The 26,723-nt window shown below is 38.2% G+C and overlaps 1 protein-coding gene across 1 annotated transcript in view; it reads right to left on the minus strand.

Moving 5' to 3' along the window:
• The window catches only part of LOC134328236 (NACHT, LRR and PYD domains-containing protein 12-like), a 373,426-nt gene that overhangs the window by 345,723 nt on the left and 980 nt on the right, over window positions 1–26,723 (minus strand). Inside the window, exons 3-7 of the mRNA XM_063009317.1 lie at window positions 26,409–26,536; window positions 11,886–12,002; window positions 11,620–11,677; window positions 11,195–11,399; window positions 10,346–10,819 (exon numbers count right to left, since the gene is read on the minus strand). Of these exons, the coding sequence (XP_062865387.1) occupies window positions 10,346–10,819; window positions 11,195–11,399; window positions 11,620–11,677; window positions 11,886–12,002; window positions 26,409–26,521 (967 nt within the window). The 5' untranslated portion in view covers window positions 26,522–26,536. The remainder of the gene's footprint in view (window positions 1–10,345; window positions 10,820–11,194; window positions 11,400–11,619; window positions 11,678–11,885; window positions 12,003–26,408; window positions 26,537–26,723) is intronic.

Genomic DNA, 26,723 nt, shown 5'->3' on the forward strand with positions numbered 1-26,723 from the left:
TATCTATCAAACAACGTTTGTAGGTTGTGAGGGACATTAAAATGTGTATATTAAAATAGTTTGACTTCAAAATATTAAATGGTATCAGAGTTTAATAGATTTATTTATCTCCAGTATAAAGGAGTTATGAATTTATTGATCTTTACTATAAATTAAAATAAAAATAAAAATAATTGCAGTATCTATAAAACAAGGTTTGTAGGTTGTGAGGGACATTAATATATGTATATAGTAAAAATAGTTTGGCTTTATTATATTAAATCATATTAGAGTTTAATAGGTTTATTTGTGTCCAATATAAAAGTATTATGGATTTATTGATCTTAACTATGAATTAAAAATTAATTAAAAATAAACGCAGTATCTTTAAAACAAGGTTTGTAGGATGTGGTGTTTATAAAAAATAGTTTGGGTTTATTATATTAAATTATATTAGAGTTTAATAGATTTATTTGTGTCCAATATAAAAGTATTATGGATTTATTGATCTTAACTATAAATTAAAATAAATTAAAAATAAAATCAATAATTATAAAACAAGGTTTGTAGGTGGTGAGAGACACTAATATGTGTTTATAAAAATAGTTTGGGTTTATTATATTAAATCATATCAGAGTTTAATAGATTTATTTGTGACCAATATAAAAGTATTATAGATCTTAACTACACATTCAAATAAATAAAAAATAAAAGCAGTATTTAAAAAACAAGATTTGTAGGATGTGAGGGTCATTAATATGTGTATATAAAAATAGTTTGGTTTTAATAAATTAAATCATAACAGAGTTTAATAGATTTATTTAGTTTCAATCTAAAAGTATTATGGATTCATTGATCTTAACTATAAATTAAAATAAATTAAAAATAAAAGCAGTAATTATAAAACAAGATTTGTAGGTTGTGAGAGACACTAATATGAGTTTAGATTTTTTGTGTCCAATATACAAGTAATATGTATTTATTAATTTTACCTATAAATTAAAAAAATAATAATAATAAAGGCAGTATCTATAAAACAACTTTTGTAGGATGTGAGGGACATTAATATGTGTATATTAAAAATAGTTTAACTTTATTATATTAAATTATATCAAAGTTTAATAGATTTTTTTCAGTTAAAATATAAAAGTATTATGGATTTACTGATTTTAACTATAAATTAAAATTTAATTAAAATAAAAGCAGTATCTATAAAAAACAGTTTTGTAGGTTGTGAGGAATATTAATATGTGTATATTGGACATTCGACTTTCTTTTGGCTCATTCTTGGCTAATAAACATCCAAAATGTAATTACACTGCATGAACTGATACACTGAACAAACTACAATCAAATTTGTTTAAAAAGTTTTTCTGTTCATTTTTTATTTCATGTTATTTTGTAAATGTTAGGTGCATCTGCGCTGAAATGCTAAGCAAGTGCTGAGAGAGCGTCTATAAAGTGCATGAAGCTGAGGTGTAGTAATTACCCAGCGGCATGTACTATCTAATACACCTGTATTAAGTCCTAGAGTATGGTTACAGTAAACATCCAGAAACACAATTTTTGATATGATGAGGGTTGTAGTAGTGAACTAAGCATCTGCAATAGTTACTACAACTACAATACACATTAAAAGTCCCACAGTATAGGTACAAAAGTTAATTAAATAATGTCAAATAATAAAAAATTAAAAAAATGCAAATGTTGATATGATGAGGGTTGTAGTAGTTAATTAGTCACCTGTACTAGTTACTACAACCACAATTAATTTTTTTATATTATATTACAATTTTTATATTTCAGAAAAATGCGTTTGAATAAAGAGCAATAAATTGAAATCATACTGATGGCCGGGTTTCCAGAACAATGGCAGTCATGTACAGCATATAATATAAATACAAATGTTCTTTTATAAAAAATTAAAATGTTTATTTTTCCTATGTATGGAAACTTATGGCCCACCCTGTAGTTACTACAACCACAATACAAATTAAAAGTCCCACAGTGTAGGTATAGTAGGTAATCAAATAATGTGAAATATTAACAAAAATCAAAAAATGCTAATTTTGATATGACAAGGGTTGTACTAGTTACTACATCCACAATACAAATTTAAAGTTCCACAGTATAGGTGCATTAACAAATCAAATATTTTTAAAAAATTACAAAAATTGAGAAAGTAGTACCCTGTACTAGTTACTACAATCACAGTACAAATTAAAAGTCCTACAGTTTGGGTACAGTAAGTAATCAAATTATGATAAAAAAAAATAATAAAAATGAAAATGTTCTTATGATGAGGGATGTAGTAGTTAACTAAGCATCTGCACTAGTTACTACAAGCACAATTCAAATTAAAAGTCTCATAGTATAGGTACAGTAATTAATTAAAAAAATAAAAATGAACATTAAATTGTTAATTTTTCACAATTTTTGAATACTTACTGTAACTATACTGTAGGATGTAATACATTAGTATTAGATGGTACATGCCACTGGGTAATTACTACACCTTAGCTTCATGCACTTTATAGACGCTCTCTCAGCACTTCCTTAGCATTTTAACGCAGATGCATTTAACATTTACAAAATAACATAAAATAAAAAATGAACAGAAAAACTTTTTAAACAAATTTCATTGTAGTTTGTTCCGTGTTTACTGAGATATCAGTTAATGCAATGTAAATATATATATATATATATATACTGTATATATATATAATTTAAATTTTTATATGGATGATCTCTGTTCTAGTTTCCTTAATTTCACCTCCTCTTTTCTGTACCTTAAACAATAACATTGTTACTGGTTTCATCTGAATCCCTCCCAGAAAAGGTGCTTTACCACTACCAGTTACAAACTGTCCGATTCTGACCAATCAGAGTAATTTCATTACCCAGGGAGATTGCAGCTAATTCATACTCATTATTACTCCACTACTCACCAGGCCCGGAGTGGCTAATCGGGAGATTCGGGAGAATTTCCGATGGGCTGGCTCATGTCAATCTCGAGTTTGGGCCGGTTGGGAAAAATAATTTTGACACTTATCTGTCACTTATCTAATTTTTTTTTTGCATTCATCCTCCATTCATCTGACAGCGCAACCTCTACATCACAGTAAAGCAGATGGGTTCTACCATCTGTGAATTCCCCCCTCCCAAATGTTTAAGTTGGTTTGGCCCACGAGGCGTCTTTTCTGGAGCGCCGGTAAAAGTAAACAGAATAGCGCAAAACATCAGTTGGTGGTGATGGAGGGCAGGAAGAGCCGAAAAGGCCAAATTAAAAAAAAGAAAGCTGCCAAATGTGCCAAATTAACAGAGCTGTTTTCAAGAGGACAGACCCCAGTTGCAACCGGTAAAGAGAGAGATGGAAATATTGTTGTATTGTCGCTGTAAGGCTATTGCGCAACATTTGCACTGTCAACTTAGCGTAATTTATCTTGTAGAACCCAGTACACACCATTAATCACAAATATCCAGCTTCAAGCTGAAAATAATAAGCATAATTTGAAGTGTAATATATTAAATAGCCTAACTCATTAATGGAATGTTTTTGTTCCGACGCTGCTGTACTGATGATCCATGTGAGCCCATGATTACTGAAGGGACAGGTAGAGGATAGTCTGACAGTTATTTACACTAAGACAGTTATTTGTAATGTAAGATATAATGTAGAGAATATACATGATATATGTTAAATTGTTTAGACATTCAGAAAGATTTATTTTAACAAATAGAGACAAATAGCCTAAATCACTATCAATTTTACACCATCATAATTTAGGCTAAATTGTTAAAAAAAAAAAAAAAAAACTTCAAGCCTGTTATGTTATTCAGCAAAATAGGCTAACCCTTAAATGTATTTTAGCCTCAGAGCAGCAGATAAGCCATGTCTCATGTCTATAGACAATGACACCGTTAACTTATCGCTCCTGTACAAATACGTTTTCATTTTTATCACATTTTTTACCTTTTAAATCTTTATATCTGATTTAAATTTGAAGTGAAGTGTTTTCTGTTATATACTCAATAAAAAGGCATTGTAAGAGCTAGCTGCTGTTTCATTTATTCAATTATTTATTATCCTCCTCCATGGAAAAAGTGGGCCGGGTTTGGGCATGAAACTCCCGGGCTGAAAAAGGGGCCCACTCCGGCCCTGCTACTCACTCATACTTATTATTACTCTACTAATACTCACTCACTCATTATTACTCTACTAATATTCACGCATTATTACTCCACTAATACTCACGCACTCATTATGACTCCACCAATACCCACTCATACTCATTATTACTCCTGTAATACTCACTCATACTCATTATTACTCCAGTAATACTCATTCATTATTACTTTACTATACTCACTCAAACTCATTATTACTCCTGTAATACTCAATCATACTCATTATGACTCCTGTAATACTCATATTTATTATTACTCCACTAATACTCACTCATACTCATTATTACTTCAATAATAATCACACATACTCATTATTACTCTAATACTCACGCATACTCATTATTACTCCACTAATAGTCACCCATACTCATTATTACTCTACTGATACTCACTCATACTCATTATTACTCCACTAAGTCACCCACACTCATTATTACACTACTAATACTCACTCACACTAATTACTGTCCCACTAATACTCACTCATACTCATTATTACTTCACTATACTCACTCATACTCATTATTACTCTACTAATACTCACTCATACTCATTACTACTTCACTATACTCATTCATACTCATTATTACTTAACTAATACTCACTCATACTCATTATTACTCCACTATATCCACTCATTATTACTCCACTAATAATTACTCCTGTAATACTCACTCATACTCATTATTACTCCAGTAATACTCATTCATTATTACTTTACTAAACTCACTCATACTCATTATTACTCCACTAATACTCTCATACTCATTTTTACTCCACTATACTCACTCATACTCATTATTACTCCACTAATACTCACTCATACTCATTATTACTCCAGTAATACTCAATCATACTCATTATGACTCCTGTAATACTAACTCATATTTATTATTACTCCTGTAATACTCACTCATATTTATCATAACTCCACTAATACCATACTCATTACTACTCCAGTAATACTCACCCATACTCATTATTACTCCACTAATACTCACTCATACTCATTATTACTCTACTAATACTCACTCATACTCATTATTACTTCAATAATACTCACTCATACTCATTATTACTCCACTAATACTCACTCATACTAATTATTACCCCACTAATACTCACTCATACTCATTATTACTTCACTATACTCTCTCATACTCATTATTACTTCACTATACTCTCTCATACTCATTATTACTCTACTAATACTCACTCATACTCATTATTACTTCACTATACTCACTCATACTCATTATTAGTCCACTTATACACAGTCATACTTATTATTACCCCACTAATACTCACTCATGCTCATTATTACTTCACTATACTCACTCACTCATTACTCCACTAATACTCACTCATACGCATTATTACTCTACTAATACTCACTCATATTTATTATTACTTCACTAATACCATACTCATTATTACTCCACTATACTCATTATTACTCTACTAAAACTCACTCATACTCATTAATACTCCAGTCATACTTATTATTACCCCACTAATACTCACTCATGCTCATTATTACTTCACTATACTCACTCACTCATTACTCCACTAATACTCACTCATACGCATTATTACTCTACTAATACTCACTCATATTTATTATTACTTCACTAATACCATACTCATTATTACTCCACTATACTCATTATTACTCTACTAAAACTCACTCATACTCATTAATACTCCAGTAATACTCACTCATAGGCTTTGGACCCGAAGATGCAAAGATTATAACAATTATAAATAATAAACAACATAAAGGTAAAAAAAGAAAACAAAAAACAATCCGGGGAAATCCCGAACTAGCCGCTGGCGCCGCAGGCAACTGAAAAAGAGAAAACACACACAAGGCGTGAACCCTGGTTGCTCACTTACGGAAAAAAGAGCCCTTCACGTTTAAAGGGAGCGTGGAGGGAGGCAAAGTCCAGATAATAATCCGGGTATAAAACGAGACTATAGAAAAAAGGTTTTTACAAAAAGCCAAGTCGGCGTTGTCACCAGTCAGCGTCTGCTGCTGGGAAGGAGCCGACTTAAGAGAGAAACATAGTGTCAGTACAGATGAGCTGATTCAAACCGGGGTTGCACCGGTAGAGAAAGCAGCGGCTTAATCCTCTAAGCCAAATCGGCAGTGGCAAACCCAAGAATCAAAAAGGCTATTAAAGGCTGCTGAGGTTGGCTGTTAGCCTAGCGCTAGCCCGCTGCTAGCTGCGCAAGCGGTGGCTAGTTAGCAACACCAAAAACAAACAGCAGCTCGATGGCTGCACGGAATCGCACCAGCTTTCCCTAAAATAGAAACAAAACCCTAGGTTACCTCGGCCATACGACCTACTCACCCAAACACCCTAACAGCGCCTGGGGTAACCGGACTTTCCCTAAAAAGGAAGAGGTAGTGCTGTGCATTAGAGCCAAACAAGAGACAAAGGTGCGATGCCTGCAATCTGGCGACGCCCCCTTAAATAGGTAGATCGCAGCTGCAGGTCGTTCGCCCTAATCAGTTGGCCTCCTATTTGAGGCCATGCTGTTTGCCACTCTGTAACGCCTGTGATGCTGGGAACTGGTGGTACGTTCACCAGACGCCGCAGGCACCCTAACACATACTCATTATTACTCAGCTAATACTTACTCATACTCATTATTATTCCACTAATACTCACTCATACTCATTATTACTCCAATAATACTCACCATACTCATTACTATTATTAGAGTAATAATGAGCATGAGTGAGTATTAGTGGACTAATAATGAGTATAAGTGAGTATTACTGGAGTACTAATGAGTGAGTGAGTATTAATATTAATGAGTGTGAGTAAGTATTACTGGAGTATTTATGTGTGTGAGTGAGTTACTGGAGTAATAATAAGTATGGGTGAGTATTAGTGGAGTATTAATGAGTAAGGTATTAGTGGAGAAATAATAAATATGATTGAGTATTAGTAGAGTAATAATGAGTTCGGGTAAGTATTAATAGAGTAATAATGAGTTTGGGTAAGTATTAATAGAGTAATAATGAGTATGTGAGTATTAGTGGAGTAATAATGAGTATGAGTGAGTATAGTGGAGTAATAATGAGTATGAGTGAGTATTACTGGAGTAATAATGAGCATGAATGAGTATAGTGGAGTAATAATGAGTATGAGTGAGTATTAGTGGAGTAGTAATGAGTATGAGTGAGTATTAGTAGAGTAATAATAAGTGTGTGAGTATTAGTGGCGTAGTAATAAGTATGAGTGAGTATTAGTGGAGTAATAATGAGTATGAGTGAGTATTAGTGGAGTAATTATAAGTAAGTATTAGTAGAGTAATAATGAGTATGAGTGAGTATTTGTGGAGTAATAATGAGTATGAGTGAGTATTAGTAGAGTAATAATGAGTATGAGTATTAGTAGAGTAATAATGAGTATGAGTGAGTATTAGTAGAGTAATAATGAGTGAGTGAGTAATATTGGAGTAGTAATGAGTATGAGTGAGTATTACTGGAGTAAAAATGAGTATGAGTATTAGTGGAGTAGTAATGAGTATGAATAAGTATTAGTGGAGTAATAATGAGTATGAGTGAGTATTAGTAGAGTAATAATGAGTATTAGTTGAGTAGTAATGAGTATGAGTGAGTAATAGTAGAGTAGTAATGAGTATGAGTAAGTATTAGTGGAGTATTAATGAGTATAAGTGAGTATTAGTGGAGTAGTAATGAGTATGAGTGAGTATTAGGGGAGTAATAATGAGTATGAGTGAGTATTAGTAGAGTAATAATAAGTATGAGTAAGTATTAGTGGAGTAGTAATGAGTATGAGTGAGTATTAGTAGAGTAATAATGAGTATGAGTGAGTATTAGTAGAGTAATAATGAGTGAGTGAGTATTAGTGGAGTAGTAATGAGTATGAGTGAGTATTATTGGAGTAATAATGAGTATGAGTGAGTATTAGTGGAGTAATAATGAGTATGAGTGAGTATTAGTAGAGTAATAATGAGTATGAGTGAGTATTAGTAGAGTAGTAATGAGTGAGTGAGTATTAGTGGAGTAGTAATGAGTGAGTGAGTATTAGTGGAGTAGTAATGAGTATGAGTGAGTATTATTGGAGTAATAATGAGTATGAGTGAGTATTAGTGGAGTAATAATGAGTATGAGTGAGTATTAGTAGAGTAATAATAAGTATGAGTGAGTATTAGTAGAGTAATAATGAGTATGAGTGAGTATTAGTAAAGTAATAATGAGTGAGTGAGTATTACTGGAGTAATAATGAGTATGAGTGAGTATTAGTAGAGTAATAATGAGTGAGTGAGTATTAGTAGAGTAATGATGAGTATGAGTGAGTATTAGGTGAGTGAGTATTAGTAGATAACGTAGAATTTCACCTGAAATGTAAACTGAGCTCTGTGTATTCCAGATTCATGATACTGTCGTACAGCAAAATGATCTGATCATTATTACAGTGTTTTCATCAGAGTAAAATTAATTCTCCTGAAAACATGATTACACATCAGTCAGATCAATTCCCTCCATGCTAACATCCTCAGATCTCAGCAAAAGTGGGCTAGTGTACTTTACCTCTGCACCACCTGAGTGCCCTGTTCATGTTAACATGAGTGTCTTTATTTAAAAAGATTGTCTATTGTTAATGCATTTCTCTCTTTATTACTGAACTTGCATTAATCATTTAGTCCTGATGTTTTTGGAGCTCTGTGGTTGATGATTTCCACCATTTAACTGGTGCAGAAACTGGTAACATTATTAAGTTAGACGTTCATTTCAGACACATTTTGGAGATCAGACTGCAGCACTGCAGTTTTGCACCTTCTCAGTTTCATACATTTAATAATTATGAATCAAATGTTTATTAATAAATGACTCACATAGCTTTTTTTTATTCTTTCACCACTGGCAGCATCTTCAGAAGACCTTCATGTGATGGATAATATTTCCTCAAATCAAACTCATTCAGCTTCTGATCTGAGTTCAGCAGCACAAATACAAAAGCCGACCACTGAGCATGAGACAGGCGGTGTCCATCATTATGAAGAGAACCTCTTCTGTTCAGGTATTTTTTGACTTCCTGCACTAGAAAATCATCGTTCAGTTCATTCAGACAGTGGAACAGATTGATGGATTTCTCTGGAGAGGGATTCTCACTGATCTTCTCCTTGATGTAACTGACTGTTTCCTCTTTGTTGTAAGAGCAACTTTCTGTTTGTGGCAGTAGGCCTTGTAAGAGAGTCTGATTGGACTCCAGTGAGAGACCCAGGAGGAAGCGGAGGAAAAGATCCAGGTGTCCATTCTCACTCTGTAAGGCCTTGTCCACTGCACTCTTCAGAAAGTCAGACATAGGATTTCTAAAGATGTTGAGGAATCCAGTGATTTGCATCACCAGCACATTTCTGTTTATGCTGATGAAGGTGAGAAATGCATATAAAGCAGCCAGAAACTCCTGAACACTCAGGTGCACAAAGCTGAAGACCTGACCCAGGTGCATCCCAGCCTCTTTTTTGAAGATTTGGGTGCAGACTCCTGAGTACACTGATGTGTTTTTGACATCAATGCCACATTCTGTCAGGTCTTCTTCATAAAAGATCAGGTTTCCATTCTCTAGCTGTTGGAAGGCCAGTTTCCCCAGTGCCAGTATCGTCTCTCTGGTCTGGTGTGGATCAGGGTCAGATTTCCCATGGTACTTTTGTTCTTTGTGTTTCATCTGAAAGATCAGAAAGTAAGTGAACATCTGAGTCAGAGTTTTGGGGATCTCTTTCCCCTCGACTCCATCCAGAATTCTCTGTAGAACAGAGGCTGAGATCCAGCAGAAGACTGGAATGTGACACATGATGTAGAGGCTTCTTGATGACTTCATGTGAGTGATGATTTTACTAGCTAGGTTCTCATCACTGATCCTCTTCCTGAAGTACTCCTCTTTCTGAGGGTCACTGAACCCTCGTACCTCTGTTACCTGGTCTACACACTCAGGAGGGATCTGATTGGCTGCAGCTGGTCGAGAGGTAATCCAGAGGTGAGCAGAGGGAAGCAGGTTCCCCTTGATGAGGTTTGTCAGCAGCACATCCATTTTTGCTGACTTTGTTATGTTACATAATTGCTCATTATTTTGAAAATGTAGAGGGAGTCGACACTCATCCAGACCATCAAAGATGAACAAAACTTTGTAAGCATCACAATCTAATGATGATAGGTCTTTCACTTCTGGGAAAAACTGATGAAGAAGTTCCATCAGACTGAGATTTTCCTGCTTCATCAAGTTCAGCTCTCTAAAAGGAAGTGGAAATATGAAAATGAGGTCCTGATTTGATTCTCCTTCAGCCCAGTCCAGAATGAACTTCTGCACTGAGACTGTTTTTCCAATTCCAGCGATTCCTTTAGTCAGCACAGTTCTGATGGACGTGTCTTTAAAGAGGTCATTGCATTTGATGGGATTCTCTTGTGTTGCTGGTCTCCTGGATGCTGCTTCAATCTGTCTGACCTCATGTTCATTATTGACGTCTCCACTCCAACCCTCTGTGATGTAGAGCTCTGTGTAGATCTCATTCAGAAGTGCTGAGCTTCCATGCTGGGAGATTCCTTCACTGATTCTTTTACATTTCTCTCTCAGATTTGATTTGAGTTTTTTCTGATATACAGAGTCTAAAAGTTCTAATAAACAAATAAAAGTGATCAACATTTTACTGCATGATCAATTAACACAGTATATAATGTAATATTTCAATTAGTAACAGGTTTATTTCTATAATATTTTCTTTATGACTATAAACCTCTATTATCTTCATGAGTGACTGATTTGTAGAGATGTACTGACCAATATCGTTATAATTCTCATCTAATATCAAGTACCTAGAGCTTGTAAATCAATATACTGTATTATTGAATCTAATGACCAATCAATAGCCTAGATCATTTTAGTAAGTGTTACTGTAAAATTTTATTTTTATCTAATATTTAAATTCTAATATTTAAAGAAATTTAGGTGAAGTACCTTTAGTTCTTAATTTAAGTATTTAGGTCTCTTACTCCTCTGCAGGGTGTTAGCGAGGTCTGTCTGGTTCATGATTTTTAGAACATTCAGTGTGATCTTTAGCGCCCCCTCTCTAAACCTACTCAGATCTTCCACATCCTTCACCTCCTGCTCAGAGCATGCTGGGTAATCAATATTCAGGAGCTTTTTGAACTTGTTTAGCTCATTCTTTAACATGCTGATGACTTTGAGCTCCAGTTCCTGTTGAGGAAATTAGAGGAAAAGATTATTTGTTTACTGCCCCTAATAAGTCCCATCAACCGCATATGGCAAAAATCAAGAGATCATTCAGGTCTAAAAGAACCAGAACAACATCTAAGAAGGGTCCAAAATCCAAAATCAACATAAAATCCCTCACAGCATTCATTTAGCCAATCGGCAAGCTAGATTAACATTATTATTATTACACATACAGACAAACCTTAAACGTGGATTCCAGCTGATCTCTGTAAGTAACATTTAATTTCTCCTTTTGTTGTCTGTAAAAATGACAAATAAGACAGTATTGAACACTAGCAGGTTCTATCATCCTGTTATTGAAACATTTCCTAGGTGATTAGTATTTTTATGAATGAATTGCTTAGTGGACTTTAATGTGGAGTTTAGTGATGTTTTATGAGATTAATACATTTGATCAGGTAAAACTGGAAGTAAAAACACTGCACTAAAACATGAGATTATACTGACCTCAGATCAGTAGAACCACCACCACCTTTAAAGTTACGTGGAGGATCTATTGACTGGTCGCTCTTCATGGAGACACAGCTGGGTTCAGGTGTATCTGGTCTCGTACCCTCCATCACACTGGGGTACAGGTAAAATAAAACATATAGGAACCAATAAATGGGTGAATGTTTTAATCTGAAATGTGATTCTTCCATCCTAATTCAAGCTGGAAACTTCATGGAAGATTTAATTGGTAAATATATTACATTTAGAGGAGTTTATATATTTAGAAATAAAACCAAAACTTTAGGATTTTGGTTTTAGCTTGTTTTAAAAAAAATTTTATTAGTTTTATATGTTATATGTTTTGGTATTAGCATTTTCACTAAATCGTAGATTTAAGTGGACTTTAAAGTGGACTTTAACGATCGACAATGCTTTTTTTTTTTAGCATACACCAGTATGCTAATAACACAACCATGACTGATATGATTTTACATTCATAAATAAATGATCAATATTATTATTACAATTTTGATATAAATATTAACAATAATATCAAGCTTTTATTTGCACTTGTTCTTAAATTTGACTCTTGTAAACTGTAGTCTTAGACTTAGCATTACTACATCAGATCAGCAGAAGAATGTAATGGAGTTTGTACAGTTAACCAGTTACTACTCCTTACTAATAAAAAAATTATAAATTAATACATTATATATATACAGTGTATCACAAAAGTGAGTACACCCCTCACATTTCTGCAGATATTTAAGTATATCTTTTCATGGGACAACACTGACAAAATGACACTTTGACACAATGAAAAGTAGTCTGTGTGCAGCTTATATAACAGTGTAAATTTATTCTTCCCTCAAAATAACTCAATATACAGCCATTAATGTCTAAACCACCGGCAACAAAAGTGAGTACACCCCTAAGTGAAAGTTCCTGAAGTGTCAATATTTTGTGTGGCCACCATTATTTCCAAGAACTGCCTTAACTCTCCTGGGCATGGAGTTTACCAGAGCTTCACAGGTTGCCACTGGAATGCTTTTCCACTCCTCCATGACGACATCACGGAGCTGGCGGATATTCGAGACTTTGCGCTCCTCCACCTTCCGCTTGAGGATGCCCCAAAGATGTTCTATTGGGTTTAGGTCTGGAGACATGCTTGGCCAGTCCATCACCTTTACCCTCAGCCTCTTCAATAAAGCAGTGGTCGTCTTAGAGGTGTGTTTGGGGTCATTATCATGCTGGAACACTGCCCTGCGACCCAGTTTCCGGAGGGAGGGGATCATGCTCTGCTTCAGTATTTCACAGTACATATTGGAGTTCATGTGTCCCTCAATGAAATGTAACTCCCCAACACCTGCTGCACTCATGCAGCCCCAGACCATGGCATTCCCACCACCATGCTTGACTGTAGGCATGACACACTTATCTTTGTACTCCTCACCTGATTGCCGCCACACATGCTTGAGACCATCTGAACCAAACAAATTAATATTGGTCTCATCAGACCATAGGACATGGTTCCAGTAATCCATGTCCTTTGTTGACATGTCTTCAGCAAACTGTTTGCGGGCTTTCTTGTGTAGAGACTTCAGAAGAGGCTTCCTTCTGGGGTGACAGCCATGCAGACCAATTTGATGTAGTGTGTGGCGTATGGTCTGAGCACTGACAGGCTGACCCCCCACCTTTTCAATCTCTGCAGCAATGCTGACAGCACTCCTGCGCCTATCTTTCAAAGACAGCAGTTGGATGTGACGCTGAGCACGTGTACTCAGGTTCTTTGGACGACCAACGCGAGGTCTGTTCTGAGTGGAACCTGCTCTTTTACGCTAGATGATCTTGGCCACTGTGCTGCAGCTCAGTTTCAGGGTGTTGGCAATCTTCTTGTAGCCTTGGCCATCTTCATGTAGCGCAACAATTTGTCTTTTAAGATCCTCAGAGAGTTCTTTGCCATGAGGTGCCATGTTGGAACTTTCAGTGACCAGTATGAGAGAGTGTGAGAGCTGTACTACTAAATTGAACACACCTGCTCCCTATGCACACCTGAGACCTAGTAACACTAACAAATCACATGACATTTTGGAGGGAAAATGACAAGCAGTGCTCAATTTGGACATTTAGGGGTGTAGTCTCTTAGGGGTGTACTCACTTTTGTTGCCGGTGGTTTAGACATTAATGGCTGTATATTGAGTTATTTTGAGGGAAGAATAAATTTACACTGTTATATAAGCTGCACACAGACTACTTTTCATTGTGTCAAAGTGTCATTTTGTCAGTGTTGTCCCATGAAAAGATATACTTAAATATCTGCAGAAATGTGAGGGGTGTACTCACTTTTGTGATACACTGTATATACAGCGGGGAAAATAAGTATTGAACGCATCAACATTTTTCTCAGTAAATATATTTCTGATGGGGCTTTTGTCATGAAATTTTCACAAGATGTTGGTAACAACCATAGTAATCCACACATACAAAGAAATGTAAACAAATAAGTCCATAAATGAAGTCATGTGTAATAAAGGTGAATGACACAGGGAAAAAGTATTGAAGACGCTTACTGAAATTTATTTAATACTAGTAGAAAAGCCTTTGTTGGTAATGACAGCTTCAACACGCCTTCTGTATGGAGAAACTAGTTGCATGCATTGTTCAGGTGTGCACGGACCCCCTGCTAGACCCCCTGCAATTTGCCTATCGGGCCAACCGGTCGGTGGACGATGCAGTGAACATGGGTCTCCACTTCATCCTTCAACACCTTGATCACCCGGGAACTTATGCAAGAATTCTGTTCCTGGACTTCAGCTCAGCCTTCAACACAATTATTCCAGGACAATTACACAGCAAACTGGCTGAACTCAGCGTACCAGCCTCCACCTGCCAGTGGATAACTGACTTTCTTACTGGCAGAAAACAGCAGGTGAGGCTGGGAAAGTGTACTTCAGGGACCAGAACCATCAGCACAGGTGCCCCACAGGGTTGTGTACTCTCCCCACTGCTCTTCTCGCTGTACACAAATGACTGTACCTCCATGGACTCCTCTGTTAAAATCCTGAAGTTTGCAGATGACACTACAGTCATTGGTCTCATCAGTGACAGTAATGAGTCTGCTTATAGACGGGTGGTTGATCAGGTTGTCCTCTGGAGCAGTCAGAACAATCTGGAGCTGAACACAGCAAAAACAGTGGAGATGACCGTGGACTTCAGGAGGAGACCCCCAACCCTGCCAGCACTCACCATCCTAGACAGGACTGTGATGGCTGTGGAGTCCTACAAGTTCCTGGGCACAACGATCTCCAAGGACCTGAAGTGGGACAGCAACATCAACTCCATCATCAAGAGGGCTCAACAGAGGATGTACTTTCTGTACCAGCTGAGGAAGTTCAACCTACCCCAAGAGCTGATGGTGCAGTTCTACACAGCCATCATAGAGTCCATCGTCACCACATCCATCACAGTGTGGGGCAGCGCTATCACAAAACATGACACCAAGAGACTGCAGCGCATCATCAAGTCTGCAGAGAGGACCATCGGTGTAAAGCTGCCCACACTGCTGGACCTGCATGCCTCCAGAACCAGGAAGCGTGCAGAGAAAATCATCACTGACCCGTCTCACCCTGGTCATCACCTGTTTCGGTGCCTTCCATCAGGCCGACGCTTCAGCCACATGAAGACCCGAACGACCAGGCTACAGAGAAGCTTTTATCCAAACTCCATTACGCTCATGAACAATTGAACACTACTGTACTGTTAATACTCGGGACACTTGCACATCAAAAACTACCTATTTCATTTATGTAATGGCATACACAGGATTTTCACCTTTACTTGCATTTCATATTTATATATTTTTATATTTTCTATAGTTTTTATATTGCACAAAACTGCACCTTTTTAAAACTACAATGTAAATTGCACATGCTAAATGTTTACAATGTTTTCTATGTTTACAGGTATGAATGTGTGTGTTAGAGAGAGAGTGAGCTGTGTGAATAAGATTGTCTGTATTGTATTTTTCGTGCACTGCAAGCATCTGTGTAACCAAAAGCAAATTCCTTGTATATGTGAGCATACTTGGCCAATAAAGCCCGATTCTGATTCTGATTCTGATTTTGGCCCGTTCTTCCACACAAACTGTCTTCAAATCTTGAAGGTTCTGGGGGCCTCTGCTATGAACTCTGATCTTCAGTTCTTTCCATAGATTTTCAATTGGATTCAAGTCGGGTGATTGATTGACTGGGACATTCTATCAGCTTTATTTTCTTTGTCTGAAACCACTTGAGAGTTTCCTTGGCTGTGTGTTTGGGATCATTGTCTTGCTGAAATGTCCACCCTCATTTCATCTTTAGCATTCTGGTAGATGGCAGCAGATTCTTATCAAGAATGTCTCGGTACATTTCTCCATTCATCCTTTCTTCAATTATATAAAGTCTGCCAGTACCATATGCTGAGAAACAGCCCCACACCATGATGTTCCCACCTCCAAACTTCACTGTTGGTATGGTGTTTTTGGGGTGATGTGCAGTGCCATTTCTCATTCAAACATGGTGTGTGCTATGACATCCAAAGAGTTCAATTTTGGTCTCATTTGACCAGACTACCCTCCATCACACTGGGGTACAGGTAAAATAAAACATATAGGAACCAATAAATGGGTGAATGTTTTAATCTGAAATGTGATTCTTCCATCCTAATTCAAGCTGGAAACTTCATGGAAGATTTAATTGGTAAATATATTACATTTAGAGGAGTTTATATATTTAGAAATAAAACCAAAACTTTAGGATTTTGGTTTTAGCTTGTTTTAAAAAAATTTTTATTAGTTTTATATGTTATATGTTTTGGTATTAGCATTTTCACTAAATCGTAGATTTAAGTGGACTTTAAAGTGGACTTTAACGATCGACAATGCTTTTTTTTTTTAGCATACACCAGTATGCTAATAACACAACCATGACTGATATGATTTTACATTCATAAATAAATGATCAATATTATTATTACAATTTTGATATAAATATTAACAATAATATCAAGCTTTTATTTGCACTTGTTCTTAAATTTGACTCTTGTAAACTGTAGTCTTAGACTTAGCATTACTACATCAGATCAGCAGAAGAATGTAATGGAGTTTGTACAGTTAACCAGTTACTACTCCTTACTAATAAAAAAATTATAAATTAATACATTATATATATACAGTGTATCACAAAAGTGAGTACACCCCTCACATTTCTGCAGATATTTAAGTATATCTTTTCATGGGACAACACTGACAAAATGACACTTTGACACAATGAAAAGTAGTCTGTGTGCAGCTTATATAACAGTGTAAATTTATTCTTCCCTCAAAATAACTCAATATACAGCCATTAATGTCTAAACCACCGGCAACAAAAGTGAGTACACCCCTAAGTGAAAGTTCCTGAAGTGTCAATATTTTGTGTGGCCACCATTATTTCCAAGAACTGCCTTAACTCTCCTGGGCATGGAGTTTACCAGAGCTTCACAGGTTGCCACTGGAATGCTTTTCCACTCCTCCATGACGACATCACGGAGCTGGCGGATATTCGAGACTTTGCGCTCCTCCACCTTCCGCTTGAGGATGCCCCAAAGATGTTCTATTGGGTTTAGGTCTGGAGACATGCTTGGCCAGTCCATCACCTTTACCCTCAGCCTCTTCAATAAAGCAGTGGTCGTCTTAGAGGTGTGTTTGGGGTCATTATCATGCTGGAACACTGCCCTGCGACCCAGTTTCCGGAGGGAGGGGATCATGCTCTGCTTCAGTATTTCACAGTACATATTGGAGTTCATGTGTCCCTCAATGAAATGTAACTCCCCAACACCTGCTGCACTCATGCAGCCCCAGACCATGGCATTCCCACCACCATGCTTGACTGTAGGCATGACACACTTATCTTTGTACTCCTCACCTGATTGCCGCCACACATGCTTGAGACCATCTGAACCAAACAAATTAATATTGGTCTCATCAGACCATAGGACATGGTTCCAGTAATCCATGTCCTTTGTTGACATGTCTTCAGCAAACTGTTTGCGGGCTTTCTTGTGTAGAGACTTCAGAAGAGGCTTCCTTCTGGGGTGACAGCCATGCAGACCAATTTGATGTAGTGTGTGGCGTATGGTCTGAGCACTGACAGGCTGACCCCCCACCTTTTCAATCTCTGCAGCAATGCTGACAGCACTCCTGCGCCTATCTTTCAAAGACAGCAGTTGGATGTGACGCTGAGCACGTGTACTCAGGTTCTTTGGACGACCAACGCGAGGTCTGTTCTGAGTGGAACCTGCTCTTTTACGCTAGATGATCTTGGCCACTGTGCTGCAGCTCAGTTTCAGGGTGTTGGCAATCTTCTTGTAGCCTTGGCCATCTTCATGTAGCGCAACAATTTGTCTTTTAAGATCCTCAGAGAGTTCTTTGCCATGAGGTGCCATGTTGGAACTTTCAGTGACCAGTATGAGAGAGTGTGAGAGCTGTACTACTAAATTGAACACACCTGCTCCCTATGCACACCTGAGACCTAGTAACACTAACAAATCACATGACATTTTGGAGGGAAAATGACAAGCAGTGCTCAATTTGGACATTTAGGGGTGTAGTCTCTTAGGGGTGTACTCACTTTTGTTGCCGGTGGTTTAGACATTAATGGCTGTATATTGAGTTATTTTGAGGGAAGAATAAATTTACACTGTTATATAAGCTGCACACAGACTACTTTTCATTGTGTCAAAGTGTCATTTTGTCAGTGTTGTCCCATGAAAAGATATACTTAAATATCTGCAGAAATGTGAGGGGTGTACTCACTTTTGTGATACACTGTATATACAGCGGGGAAAATAAGTATTGAACGCATCAACATTTTTCTCAGTAAATATATTTCTGATGGGGCTTTTGTCATGAAATTTTCACAAGATGTTGGTAACAACCATAGTAATCCACACATACAAAGAAATGTAAACAAATAAGTCCATAAATGAAGTCATGTGTAATAAAGGTGAATGACACAGGGAAAAAGTATTGAAGACGCTTACTGAAATTTATTTAATACTAGTAGAAAAGCCTTTGTTGGTAATGACAGCTTCAACACGCCTTCTGTATGGAGAAACTAGTTGCATGCATTGTTCAGGTGTGCACGGACCCCCTGCTAGACCCCCTGCAATTTGCCTATCGGGCCAACCGGTCGGTGGACGATGCAGTGAACATGGGTCTCCACTTCATCCTTCAACACCTTGATCACCCGGGAACTTATGCAAGAATTCTGTTCCTGGACTTCAGCTCAGCCTTCAACACAATTATTCCAGGACAATTACACAGCAAACTGGCTGAACTCAGCGTACCAGCCTCCACCTGCCAGTGGATAACTGACTTTCTTACTGGCAGAAAACAGCAGGTGAGGCTGGGAAAGTGTACTTCAGGGACCAGAACCATCAGCACAGGTGCCCCACAGGGTTGTGTACTCTCCCCACTGCTCTTCTCGCTGTACACAAATGACTGTACCTCCATGGACTCCTCTGTTAAAATCCTGAAGTTTGCAGATGACACTACAGTCATTGGTCTCATCAGTGACAGTAATGAGTCTGCTTATAGACGGGTGGTTGATCAGGTTGTCCTCTGGAGCAGTCAGAACAATCTGGAGCTGAACACAGCAAAAACAGTGGAGATGACCGTGGACTTCAGGAGGAGACCCCCAACCCTGCCAGCACTCACCATCCTAGACAGGACTGTGATGGCTGTGGAGTCCTACAAGTTCCTGGGCACAACGATCTCCAAGGACCTGAAGTGGGACAGCAACATCAACTCCATCATCAAGAGGGCTCAACAGAGGATGTACTTTCTGTACCAGCTGAGGAAGTTCAACCTACCCCAAGAGCTGATGGTGCAGTTCTACACAGCCATCATAGAGTCCATCGTCACCACATCCATCACAGTGTGGGGCAGCGCTATCACAAAACATGACACCAAGAGACTGCAGCGCATCATCAAGTCTGCAGAGAGGACCATCGGTGTAAAGCTGCCCACACTGCTGGACCTGCATGCCTCCAGAACCAGGAAGCGTGCAGAGAAAATCATCACTGACCCGTCTCACCCTGGTCATCACCTGTTTCGGTGCCTTCCATCAGGCCGACGCTTCAGCCACATGAAGACCCGAACGACCAGGCTACAGAGAAGCTTTTATCCAAACTCCATTACGCTCATGAACAATTGAACACTACTGTACTGTTAATACTCGGGACACTTGCACATCAAAAACTACCTATTTCATTTATGTAATGGCATACACAGGATTTTCACCTTTACTTGCATTTCATATTTATATATTTTTATATTTTCTATAGTTTTTATATTGCACAAAACTGCACCTTTTTAAAACTACAATGTAAATTGCACATGCTAAATGTTTACAATGTTTTCTATGTTTACAGGTATGAATGTGTGTGTTAGAGAGAGAGTGAGCTGTGTGAATAAGATTGTCTGTATTGTATTTTTCGTGCACTGCAAGCATCTGTGTAACCAAAAGCAAATTCCTTGTATATGTGAGCATACTTGGCCAATAAAGCCCGATTCTGATTCTGATTCTGATTTTGGCCCGTTCTTCCACACAAACTGTCTTCAAATCTTGAAGGTTCTGGGGGCCTCTGCTATGAACTCTGATCTTCAGTTCTTTCCATAGATTTTCAATTGGATTCAAGTCGGGTGATTGATTGACTGGGACATTCTATCAGCTTTATTTTCTTTGTCTGAAACCACTTGAGAGTTTCCTTGGCTGTGTGTTTGGGATCATTGTCTTGCTGAAATGTCCACCCTCATTTCATCTTTAGCATTCTGGTAGATGGCAGCAGATTCTTATCAAGAATGTCTCGGTACATTTCTCCATTCATCCTTTCTTCAATTATATAAAGTCTGCCAGTACCATATGCTGAGAAACAGCCCCACACCATGATGTTCCCACCTCCAAACTTCACTGTTGGTATGGTGTTTTTGGGGTGATGTGCAGTGCCATTTCTCATTCAAACATGGTGTGTGCTATGACATCCAAAGAGTTCAATTTTGGTCTCATTTGACCAGACTATATTCTCCCAGTATTTTATAGGTTTGTCCAAATGTTGTGCAGTAAACTTTAAACAAGCTTTAACATGCTTTTTCTTCAGCAATGGAGTCTTGCGCGGTGAGCATGCATAGAGGCCATGGTGGTTGAGTGCATTGTACTTAATGTTTTCTTCGAAACAACTGCACCTGCTAATTCCAGGTCTTTCTGAAGCTCTCCATGGGTGGTCCTTGGCTCTTGGACAACTCTTCTGATTTTTCTTTTGACTCCCCTGTCAGAAATTTTGCGAGGAGCACCTGGTCGTGGCCGGTTTATGGTGAAATGATGTTCTTTCCACTTCCGGATAATGGCCCCAACAATGCTCACTGGAACATTTAGAAGTTTAGAAATATGTCTGTAACCAATACCATCAGTATGTTTAGCAACAGTAAGGTTGTAAAGGTCTTGAGAGAGCTCTTTGCTTTTACCCATCAAAAGATGCTTCTTGTGTGACACCTTGGTAATGAGAAACCTTTTTATAGGCCATCAATTAGGACTAAACCAGCTGATATTAATTTCACATAAGTCCTAAAAGTAGATAAAGAGACCCCAGTTAAACAAATGAGACAAAAATATTATACTTGGTCATTTATTTATTGAGAAAAATGATCCAATATTACATATTTGTGAGTGGCAAAAGTATGTGAACCTTTGCTTTCAGTATCTGGTGTGACCCCCCCTTTGCAGCAATAACTGCAACTAAACATTTCCGGTAACTGTTGATCAGTCCTGCACAATGGCTTGGAGGAATTTTAGCCCATTCCTCCATACAGAACAGCTTCAACTCTGGGATGTTGGTGGGTTTCCTCACATTAACTGCTAGCTTCAGGTCCTTCCACAACATTTAGATTGGATTAAGGTCAGGACTTTGACTTGGCCATTCCAAAACATTAACTTTATTCTTCTTTAACCATTCTTTGTAGAACGACTTGTGTGCTTAGGGTCGTTGTCTTGCTGCATGACCCACCTTCTCTTGAGATTCAGTTCATGGACAGATGTCCTGACATTTTCCTTAAGAATTCTCTGATATAATTCAGAATTCATTGTTTCATCAATGATGGCAAGCCGTCCTGGCCCAGATGCAGCAAAACAGGCCCAAACCATGATACTACCACCACCATGTTTCACAGATGGGATAAGGTTTTTATGCTGGAATGCAGTGTTTTCTTTTCTCCAAACATAACGCTTTTCATTTAAACCAAAAAGTTCTATTTTGGTCTCATCCGTCCACAAAACATTCTTTCAATAGCCTTCTGGCTTGTCCACGTGATCTGTAGCAAACTGCAGACGAGCAGCAATGTTCTTTTTGGAGAGCAGTGGCTTTCTCCTTGCAACCCTGCCATGCACACCATTGTTGTTCAGTGTTCTCCTGATGGTGGACTCATGAGCATTAACATTAGCCAATGTAAGAGAGGCCTTCAGTTGCTTAGAAGTTACCCTGGGGTCCTTTGTGACCTCTTTTGTGACTATTACACGCCTTGCTTTTGAAGTGATGTTTGTTGGTCGACCAATCCTGGGGAGGGTAACAATGTTCTTGAATTTCCTCCATTTGTACACAATCTGTCTGACTGTGGATTGGTGGAGTCCAGACTCTTTAGAGATGGTATTGTAACCTTTTCCAGTCTGATGAGCATCAACAACTCTTTTTCTGAGGTCCTCAGAAATCTCCTTTGTTCGTGCCATGATACACTTCCACAAACATGTGTTGTGAAGAGCAGACTTTGATAGATCCCTGTTCTTTAAATAAAACAGGGTGCCCACTCACACCTGATTGTCCATTGATTGAAAACACCTAACTCTAATTTCACCTTCAAATTAACTGCGAATCCTAGAGGTTCACATACTTTTGCCACTCACAAATATGTAATATTGGATCATTTTCCTCAATAAATAAATGACCAAGTATAATATTTTTGTCTCATTTGTTTAACTGGGTTCTCTTTATCTACTTTTAGGACTTGAGTGAAAATCTGATGATGTTTTAGGTCATACTTATCCAGAAATATAGAAAATTTTAAAGGTTTCACAAACTTTCAAGCACCACTGTCACTGCCTGGCCAAAAAAAGGTCACCACCTAGATTTAACTAAGCAAATATGTAAGAGCCTCCCATTGAATAATTACTGCATGGGTGATTGTTTCAGCTGGCAACAAGTTATTTAAGCCTAACTGATGCAGTGAGTAGCTTCTCATTTGTTAAACAACCATGTCGAAAGACACATCCTGTGGTCATGGAAAAGATGTTAATCTGTTTCAGAAGAGTCAAATTATTGGCATGCATCAAGCAGAGAAAACATCTAAGGAGAAGCTGAAACGACTAAAATCAGGTTAAGAACTGTCCAACGCATTATTAAAAAGTGGAAGGACAGTGAGGAAACATCATCTTCGAGAAAGGAATGTGGTCGGAAAAAAATCTTAAATGAACATTTGGTTAAATCAAATGGTAGAAAAACAACAGTAGAACTCAGGGATATGTTTAATAGTGAAAGTAAGAGCATTTCCACATGCACAATGCGAAGGGAACTCAAGGAATTGGGACTAAACAGCTGTGTTAAGAAAACCACTTGTCAGTGTGGCTAACCGGCAAAAATGGCTTCAATTTGCTTGGGAGCATAAAGATTGGACTCTGGAGCAATGGAAGAAGGTCATGTGGTCTGATGAGTCCAGATTTACCCTGTTCCAGAGTGATGGGTGCATCAGGGTAAGAAGAGAGGCGGCTGAAGTGATGCACCCATCATACCTAGTGCCTACCGTACAAGCCTGTGGGGGCAGTGCTATGATCTGGGGTTGCTGCAGTTGGTCAGGTCTAGGTTCAGCAACGTTATGTGCCCAAAGAATGAGGTCAGCTGACTACCTGAATATACTGAACCACCAGGTTATTCCATCAATGGATTTTTTCTTCCCTGATGGCACGGGCATATTCCAAGATGACAATGCCAGGATTCATCAGGGTCAAATTGTGAAAGAGTGGTTCAGGGAGAATGAGACATCATTTTCACACATGGATTGGCCACCACAGAGTCCAGACCTTAACCCCATTGAGAATCTTTAGGATGTGCTGGAGAAGACTTTGCACAGTGGTCCAAATCTCCCATCATCAATACAAGATTTTGGGGAAAAATTAATGCAACTCTGGACAGAAATAAATGTTGTGACATTGCAGAAGCTTGTGGAAACGATGCCACAGCGAATGCGTGCCGTAATCAAAGCTAAAGGCGGTTTAACAAAATATTAGAGTGTGTGACAATTTTTTGGCCAGGCAGTGTATATATGCACTATATTGCCAAAAGTATTTACTCCCCCATCCAAATCATTAAATTTAGGTGTTCCAATCACTTCCATGGCCACAGGTGTATAAAACCAAGCACCTAGGCATACAGACTGCTTCTACAAACATTAGTGAAAGAATGGGTCGCTCTTAGGAGCTCAGTGAGTTCCAGCGTGGTACCGTGATAAGATGCCACCTGTGCAACAAGTCCAGTTGTGAAATTTCCTCTCTACTAAATATTCCACAGTCAACTATCAGTGGTATTATAACAAAGTGGAAGCAATTGGGCACGATAGGAACTCAATCACGAAGACAGAGATGCTGAGGCGATAGTGCGCAGAGGTCACTAACTTTCTGTAGAGTCAATCGCTACAGACCTCCAAACTTCATGTGGCCTCCAGATTAGTTTAAGAACAATAGGAATAATCTTCCTGCCTCTGTTCGGGATTCGGACACAGTCTCAATGTTTAAGTCTAGACTGAAAACATATTTATTTTCTCAGGCTTTTGATTAGTATAGACAAAGACGCAGAGCATTGGGGTTCTTGGTAATAGAAACTTGTGGTGATCAAGGATGTTGGGTTGCTGTCGTTCTGCCTCTCCTGTCCGATCACTCAGGTTTGGGTAGGAGAGGTGGGTGCTGATGTCCTGTGAAAGCCTTCATGACCTTGTTACCTGCTCGCTCTCACTTTTAGTTATGCTGTAATAATTAGGGCTGCCGGAGTCTAAAACTCTCTGTAAAACTGTTTTACTTAACTAGCATTGTACATTAATAACTACATTCTCTATTGTTTTACCCCAAGGGCATTCAGATGAAAACCTGTTTACCCGCCGAGGTTAAGGATTAAAGTCGAGACTGCAGTGCCAACGATGCTGCTCCTGCCAGATGTGACGAGTCGGGAGTATTTGCACCAAGAATGACAAGAATTCACTACAGACTTTATTAAAGACTAGACCGAATAATAACTCTATTATTATTTATTTCTTTATTTATTGCCAGTTATAACTTTTAGTTCATTTAATTTTGTGTTTGTATGATTTGTGTAAATCCTATTTATTTAAAGTTTCCTCCAGACCACCCAAGAAGGATGGGCCCTGCTGAGTCTGGTTCCTCTCAAGGTTTCTTCCTGTAATTTTCAGGGAGTTTTTCCTCGGCTTGCTCAACAGGGGTTTTTGTATCTGTTGGTCCTGGATTTTGTAAAGTTGCTTTGAGACAATGTCTATTGTAAAAAGCGCTATATAAATAAAGTTGACTTGTGTAGAGAGCTTCATGGAATGGGTTTCCATGGCCGAGCAGCTGCATCCAAGCCTTACATCACCAAGCGCAATGCAAATCATCAGATGCAGTGGTGTAAAGCATGCCGCCACTGGACTCCAGAGCAGTGGAGACATGTTTTCTGGAGTGAAGAATCACGCTTTTCCGTCTAGCAATCCGATGGATTAGTCTGGGTTTGGCGGTTGCCAGGAGAACGGTACTTGTCTGACTGCATTGTGCCAAGTGTAAAGTTTGGTGGAGGGGGGATTATGGTGTGGGGTTGTTTTTCAGCAGTTGGGCTTGACCCCTTAGTTCCAGTGAAAGGAACTCTTAATGCTTCCGCATACCAAGAGATTTTGGACAATTTCATGCTTCCAACATTGTGGAAACAGTTTGGGGATGGTCCATTCCTGTTCCAACATGACTGCGCACCAGTGCACAAAGCAAGGTCCATAAAGACGTGGATGAGCGAGTCTGGTGTCGAAGAACTTGACTGGCCTGCACAGAGTCCTGACCTCAACCCGATAGAAAACCTTTGGGATGAATTAGAGCAGAGACTGCGAGCCAGGCCTTCTCGTCCAACATCAGTATCTGACCTCACAAATGTGCTTCTGGAAGAATGTTCAAAAATTTCCATAAACACACTCCTAAACCTTGTGGAAAGCCTTCCCTAAAAGAGTTGAAGCTGTTATATCTGCAACGGGTGGGCTGACATCATATTAAACCCTATGGATTAAGAATGGGAGTCACTCAAGACAGGTGAGCGAATACTTTTGGCAATACAGTGTATATATATATTATTTTAGTCATGTTAACTATTTTTTTTAAACTTCACTTAGTTTGGAGCTGGTGCATAGGTGGCACAGTGATCTAAGGCACTAAAACACCATGAGATTATACTGACCTCAGATCAGTAGAACATCCTCTATCTTTAAAGTGACGTGGACAATCCATTGACCGGTCGCTCTTCATGGAGACACAGCTGGGTTGAGGTGAATCTGGTCTTACACCCTCCATCACACTGGAGTAACACTGAAGTAAAGGTAAAACAAACAAAAAATAACTATATAAAAAAGCACGAGGGCACCTAAACGTTTCAGTTTCAGAGAAACACCACCAAGGACATGATACAGTAATCACACAGCTTAACTACCTAGCAGCTAGTTTAGTTAAACTAAAGTCACATACTCTAAAAGCATTACAGAGCAGTTTTACATTC

The sequence above is a fragment of the Trichomycterus rosablanca genome, chromosome 15, assembly GCF_030014385.1.
Source record: "Trichomycterus rosablanca isolate fTriRos1 chromosome 15, fTriRos1.hap1, whole genome shotgun sequence".
Classification (NCBI taxonomy): domain Eukaryota; kingdom Metazoa; phylum Chordata; class Actinopteri; order Siluriformes; family Trichomycteridae; genus Trichomycterus; species Trichomycterus rosablanca.